Source organism: Scyliorhinus torazame, chromosome 28, assembly GCF_047496885.1.
Source record: "Scyliorhinus torazame isolate Kashiwa2021f chromosome 28, sScyTor2.1, whole genome shotgun sequence".
Taxonomy (NCBI): Eukaryota; Metazoa; Chordata; class Chondrichthyes; order Carcharhiniformes; family Scyliorhinidae; genus Scyliorhinus; species Scyliorhinus torazame.
Genome location: NC_092734.1, coordinates 41,596,004 through 41,603,340, shown reverse-complemented (window position 1 = coordinate 41,603,340; position 7,337 = coordinate 41,596,004). Strand labels below are relative to the sequence as shown.

The window sequence follows — 7,337 nt, the reverse complement described above, 5'->3', positions numbered from 1 at the left end:
CCCACCTTCCCCAGAATGCGCTCCAATTATCCAAATACCTGAAGCCCTCCCTCCTACACCATTCCTGCAGCCACGTGTTCAACTGCACTCTCTCCCTATTCCTAGCCTCGCTATCACTTGGCACCGGCAACAAACCAGAGATGACAACTCTGTCTGTCCTGGCTTTCAACTTCCAGCCTAACTCCCTAAACTTGTTTATTACCTCCACACCCCTTTTCCTACCTATGTTGTTGGTACCAATGTGCACCACGACTTCTGGCTGCTCCCCCTCCCCCTTAAGGATCCTGAAGACACGATCCGAGACATCCCTGGCCCTGGCACCCGGGAGGCAACATACCTTCCGGGAGTCTCGCTCGCGACCACAGAATCTCCTATCTATTCCCCTAACCATTGAATCTCCTACAACTATTGCTTTTCTATTCTCCCCCCTTCCCTTCTGAGCCCCAGAGCCAGACTCAGTGCCAGAGACCTGGCCGCTAGGGCCTTCCCCCGGTAGGTCATCCCCCCCAACAGCATCCAAAACGGTATACTTGTTTTGAAGGGGAACGGCCACGAGGGGGATTACTACATTCTTGATTCTGCTTTTTAATTTAGCTCCTAGCTGTTCATACTCCTTTCGAAGAACCCCTGTCCTCGTTCTAGCTGGTACCTACGTGAACTACGACAACTGAATCTTCACCCTCACACTCCATGTTCCTCTGCAGCCAGATGGGAGTCATAGATGTTTACAGTATGAAAACAGGCCCTTTGGCCCAACTTGACCATGCTGCCCAGTTTTTAACCCCTGCTACTCCCAATTGGCTGCATTTGGCTCATATCCCTCTATACCCAGCTTTCCCAAGTAGCTATCTAAATGCTTTTTAAAAGACAAAATTATACCCGCCTCCACGACTGCCTCTGGCAGCTCGTTCCAGACACTCACCGCCCTCTGTGTGAAAAAACTGCCCCTCTGGACCCTTTTGTATCTCTCACCTCAAACCTCTGCCCTCTAGAGACTCCCCAACCATTGGGAAAAGATGTCCCTCTGCCCCTCATTGTTTTATAGACCTCTATAAGATCACCCCTAAGTCTCCTATGCTCCAGGGAAAAAAGTCCCAGCCTAAGTCCATGGTAGGCTGATGGAGAAAGTGAAATCTCATGGGGTCCAGGGAGTACTAACTAGATGGATAAAGAACTGGCTGGGCAACAGGACACAGAGAGTGGTAGTGGAAGGGAGTTTCCCAAAATGGAGAACTGTGACCAGTGATGTTCCACAGGGATCCAGCAGAGGGCAGTAGAGCGGAGCTGCTCACTGGCTGTTGTGGGGGAAATTTGCATATATCCGTGTGCTCACCCTAACTTGAAGGTGTACCTGAGCAAGAGACCCTAGCTGTTCAAGTGAAGACAAACATCAAGCAGAGGGCAGTAGAGCAGAGCTGCTGATTGGCTGTTGTGGTGGAAATTTGCTTCCGTCCGTGTGCTCACCCTAACTTGAAGGTGTACCTGAGCAAGGGACCCTAGCTGTTCAAGTGACGACAAGCAGACGGCAGTAGAGCGGAGTTCCTGGTTGGCTGTTGCGGGGGAAATCTGCATACATCCATGTGCTCGCCCTAACTTGAAGGTGTACCTGAGCAAGGGACCTTGGCTGTTCAAGGGAAGACAAGCATCCAGCAGAAGGCAGTAGAGTGGAGCAGCTGATAGGCTGTTGCGGGGGAAATTAGCATACGTCCGTGTGCTCACCCTCCGGCTCCGACTCTCCCCTCCCGCTCCGACTCTCCCCTCCCGCTCCGACTCTCCCCTCCCGCCCCTGCACTGTAGTAACTCACCAAGGCTCCTTAGTCAGCACCTTCCAAACCCATGACCACTACCATCTAGAAGGACAAGAGCAGCAGATACCTGGGAACCCCGCCACCTGGAGGTTCCCCTCCAAGTCACTCACCACCCCGACTTGGAAATATATCATCGTCCTTCACTGTTGTTGGGTTAACTCCCTCCCTAACAGCACTGTGGGTGTACCTACACCACACGGTCTGCATTGGGTCAAGGAGTCAGCTGACCACCACCTTCTCAAGGGTAATTAGGGATGGACAATAAATGCTGGAAACCCTCATCCCATGAATGAATTTAAAATAGTTAATTCTATTTACTGTAGAATGTCTTAGAATTCAAAGTGATGAGATAGGGTTGGACGAAATAATGAAAGGACTGGATTGCACATTGATTGAGATGATCTCAATTGGACAGATTCGGGACACGCGTTTAAAGTGAATGAACCAGGGGTAGGCCAGATGTTTCGTCAGTCTTTTCCCAGAGATTTGTGAATGTCCAGCTGGTGGTGCCTTGAACTGTCTACCTGCAAGAGGGTGCTATTCAGATGCTGGGCTGGGGCAGATGATAACATCCACGCTACCTCGTCAACAGGTTTCAATTACCTTAAAGACTCAGACAAATTATCCTAAATTTTTAATCTCCCCCTTTATTGCCCCTGGGAATCTCTTGCCTTTTTCCTGTCCCAGGAGGTTGAGGGGCGACCTGATAGAGGTCTACAAAATTATGAGGGGCATAGACAGAGTGGATAGTCAGAGGCTTTTCCCTGGGGTAGAGGGGTCAATTACTAGGGGGCATAGGTTTAAGGTGAGAGGGGCAAGGTTTAGAGTAGATGTACGAGGGAAGTTTTTTTACACAGAGGGTAGTGGGTGCCTGGAACTCGCTGCCGGAGGAGGTAGTGGAGGCAGGGACGATAGGGACATTTATGGGGCATCTTGACAAATACATGAATACAAAGAACAAAGAAAAGTACAGCACAGGAACAGGCCCTTCAGCCCTCCAAGCCCGTGCCGACCATGCTGCCCGACTAAACTACAATCTTCTACACTTCCTGGGTCCGTAGCCCTCTATTCCCATCCCATTCATGTATTATTTAAACGATAAAAAATTGCAGCATGCTGCTGTGCAGAGGGACCTGGGCATCTTGGTGCATGAATCAGTTGGTTTACAGGTGCAGCAGGTAATTAAGAAGGCGAATGGAATTTTGTCCTTCATTGCTGGAGGGATGGAGTTTAAAAACAGGGAGGTTATGTTGCAGCTGTAGAGGCTACTGGTGAGGCCACACCTGGAGTACTGTGTTCTGTTTTCATTTGCTTACTTGAGAAAGACACGAGAGGGGATGTACTGACACTGGAGGGGGCGCAGAGGAGATTCACTCGGTTGATTCCGGAGTTGAGAGGATTGGGTTACGAGGAGAGATTGAGTAGACTGTGACTGTACTCGTTGGAATTTAGAAGGATGAGGGGAGATCTTATAGAAATATATAAGATTATGAAGGGAATAGATAGGATAGATGCGGGCAGGTTGTTTCCACTGGCGAGTGAAAGCAGAACTAGGGGCATAGCCTCAAAATAAGGGAAGTAGATTTAGGACTGAGTTTAGGAGGAACTTCTTCACCCAAAGGGTTGTGAATCTGTGGATTCCCCACCCAGTGAAGCAATTGAGGCGAACTCGTTGAATGTTTTTAAGGCAAAGTTAGATACATTTTTCAATGGTAAAATAATTAATCTACAGTGAGTGAGCGGGTAAGTGGAGCTGAATCCACAAAGATCAGCCATGATCTCATTGAATGGCGGAGCAGGATCGAGGGGCCAGGTGGCCGACTCCTGTTCCTAGTTCTTATGTTCTAAGTGTAGAAGGTTTTAGGTTTGACGGGCAGCACAGCCGGCCAGGCTTGTCGGGCCGAAGGGCCTGTATCTGTGCTGTACTTTTCGGTGCTCTTTGAAACCGGAGCACCCGTAGGAAACCCATGGAGACACGGGGGGGGGGGGGGGGGGGGGGGTGAAGTACAAACTTCACACAGACAGGCACCTGAGGCCGGAATAGAACTCAGGTCCCTGGCGCTGTGAGGCAGCAGTGCTAACCACTGTGTCACCGTGTCTAGCTAAGGGACAGGTTGATGAACCAGCATTGCTGGTTCATGTCCCTCATTTTTGGAAGTGTATGTTTTGGTCCTTAATCTTTCAACTCAGTTTGATACTGAGTGAATGCGAAACTTGATATTGTAATGAACTATGTTGTAATGCTGCAGAGTGTCATTGCAATGAGTTTTAGCGTCAATACATCTTGGTCAACTTGTGCAGAAATACAAGAGCAAAGTGAGTGAACGCTCCAGTGAAAATCTATTGGCTTTTATGCCTTTATTTTACAGCTGGTTCTGAAGGAATTTAAACCACAGAGAAGCATCACTGAATTTGCATTGGCCATAATCGCCAACAAACACAACCGTCCAATCACCCATCGGCTGTGAAACTGTGTCACAGAGGGAGATGTCAACGAAAAGCATCTTCCACATTACATCCTGAAAAGTGATTCTTTGTAAAGCTCCTGCTCCAAGCGAATGGATTTTATTCCCCAGGATAAAGGTGCTCTGAGCTCACCAACCAGGCGGCTGAAGGTACTCCATCAGTTTCATTGACTGCCAGATTCAGCTTACACTAATAATTACAATGACCACATGTAACAGTATAAAATCATAAATTAAACAACAAACTGATAAATATAACAGATCAGTACTGGACCGAGGGGGAAATTAAGCGCTCCATCGCCTGTTGGTCACGCAGCCTCTGTGTAAAAGAGGAATTGCCGTTGTTTGGAATGATGTGGGAGCTGGTTCTGGACGGAGTGCCCCTCCGTATACTCAGGAGGTCTCTTAACCAAACTGAAAGCATTTCACAGAATGGTTATGGAACAGGAGGAGGCATTCAGTCCATCGTGTCTGCACCGACCCTCCAAACAAACATCACAACTTACTGCCGTTCACCTGCCTTTTTCCCCGAACCGTTGCACACTGTTTACAGAATAAAAGTCTATCTTTCCCTGTGTGTGTCTCTCCCCGCTGCTGTTTCCCAGCCCAGAGACAGTGGGAGTGAGAGAGCAGTCTCCGTTTGATAACGCCGGAGTGGGGTGGGCAATCAGGAATGGAGGTGGCAGGGAGGACCTGTGGCCACGGTGTGGATGGGGGTGAAGGGGAGAGGGTTGGACCCATGCAGGACGGTGGACTGAACTCCCATTCTCCCACACGACTCTTCACCTTGCCCGTGGATGGTGCCTGCAGCTCTGCCAACTCAACCCAACAGGCACATCACAGGCCTGGGACAGCAAAAGGCAACTCAGAACGGTCACCCAATCATCCATCGGCAACAAACTCAACACTGGAACAGGCAGAACGGGGCCTGAATCCATCAGCAGATCCCGATTGGGTCAATGCTGGTGACCATCAATCCATTAGGGAGTCTTTTGTACAAAGGAGGATACAACCCAGGCGGGCAAGTCACAAATGTTTTTCTTTTTAAATCAGCTACAGTTTGTACGAATGACAATCTCGTTTCTATTCTCTCAGGCGTGGAGAAACATTCGACCTTCTCCCGATTATATCTGCTGCTCGCTCACCCCGGCCGTGGGGGTCAGATTATCCTTGGTGTTCATTTCCTTCTGTGAGCCACTCCCGTAGGCACTGTCCACAGACTGCTTCCCATCTGCAAGAAACAAACTTCATTCAGTCTCTGCAAAGACATGGGGAAAAGGCTTGCCCCCAAAGCCCTCACCCCCAATAATACTCCCCCCAAAACCCTCACCCCCCATTAATACTCCCCCCAAACTCCTCACCCCCCATTAATACTCCCCCCAAAGCCCTCACCCCCAATAATACTCCCCCCAAAGCCCTCACCCCCAATAATACTCCCCCCAAAGCCCTCACCCCCAATAATACTCCCCCCAAAACCCTCACCCCCCATTAATACTCCCCCCAAACTCCTCACCCCCCATTAATACTCCCCCCAAACCCCTCACCCCCCATTAATACTCCCCCCAAAACCCTCGCCCCCCATTAATACTCCCCCCAAACCCCTCACCCCCCATTAATACTCCCCCCAAAACCCTCGCCCCCCATTAATACTCCCCCCCAAACCCCTCACCCCCATTAATACTCCCCCAAACCCTCACTCCCCATTAATACTTCCCCCAAACCCCTCACCCCCATTAATACTCCCCCTAAACCCCTCACCCCCATTAATACTCCCCCCAAACCCCTCACCCCCATTAATACTCCCCCCAAACCCCTCACCCCCATTAATACTCCCCCCAAAACCCTCAGCCCCCATTAATACTCACCCCCAAATCCTCACTCCCCATTAATACTTCCCCCAAACCCCTCACCCCATTAATACTGCCCCCCAAACCCCTCACCCCCCAGTAATACTCCTGCCAAACCCCTCACCCCCAGTAATACTCCCGCCAAACCCCTCACCCCCCAGTAATACTCCTGCCAAACCCCTCACCCCCATTAATACTCCCTCAAACTCCTCACCCCCCATGAATACACTTCCTGAACTACTCACCCCCTATTAATACTCCCCTAAACCCCTCAACACCATTAATACTCCCCTAAACCCCTCACCACCATTAATACACCCCCCAAACATCTCACCCCCACTAATACTCCCACCAAACCCCACACACCCATTAATACTCCCACCAAACCCCTCGCCCACATTAATACTCCCCCCAAACATCTCACCCCCACTAATACTCCCACCAAACCCCTTGCCCCCATTAATACTCCCCCCAAACATCTCACCCCATTAATACTCCCACCAATCCCCTCACACCCATTAATACTCCCACCAAAACCCACACACCCATTAATACTCCCACCAAAACCCACACACCCACTAAATACTCCCCAAATCCATTGCCCCCTTTAATACTCCCCCCAAACATCTCACACCCATTAATACTCCCACCAAACCCCTCACCCCCATTAATACTCCCCAAAACCACTCACCCCCCCCATGAATACACTTCCTAAAGTGCTCACCCCCCATTAATACTCCCCCCAAACCCCTCACCCCCCTTAATACTCCCCCCAACTCCTCACCCCCCTTAATACTCCCCCATCCCCTCACCCCCCCATTAATACACTTCTCAAAGCCCCCCACCCACGTTAATACATCCCAGCCCGCTGCAAACCCACTCCAACGGTTCTATGAGGGAAGTTTGGGAAATTCCAATTCCTGGTGCTCAGATTGATCATCACCCAGTCATTTCCAACATTAACACACCAACAAATACCTGAGGATTGAAGTGCTTTATAGGTTTCTGTTTTCTGGATAATGTTGACTGCAGTTTCCAATCCAAGGCACTGGAGCGCATTAACTAACTGTTCAATCGTCCCACCTGAAATCTGAAGGCAGATAGATTTATGATTTCACTCTTCAAATACTCGGCCAACATTACACTTAGCCAGTCAGAGACTCTGCTCCTCAGTGCGAAAACACAGAAACAGCCCTGGATAATCCTCCTGATTAAAG

General features: G+C 49.9%; 1 protein-coding gene across 3 annotated transcripts in view; it reads right to left on the bottom strand.

Moving 5' to 3' along the window:
• Nucleotides 1–4,141: 4,141 nt before the first annotated feature.
• Nucleotides 4,142–7,337, bottom strand: part of nfkb2 (nuclear factor of kappa light polypeptide gene enhancer in B-cells 2 (p49/p100)) — a 156,831-nt gene continuing 153,635 nt past the window's right edge. For all 3 annotated transcript variants that reach the window (XM_072491879.1, XM_072491877.1, XM_072491878.1), the window contains exons 22-23: nt 7,099–7,210; nt 4,142–5,504 (exon numbers count right to left, since the gene is read on the bottom strand). In XM_072491879.1, coding sequence (XP_072347980.1) covers nt 5,398–5,504; nt 7,099–7,210 — 219 coding nt within the window. In that variant the 3' untranslated portion in view covers nt 4,142–5,397. The remainder of the gene's footprint in view (nt 5,505–7,098; nt 7,211–7,337) is intronic.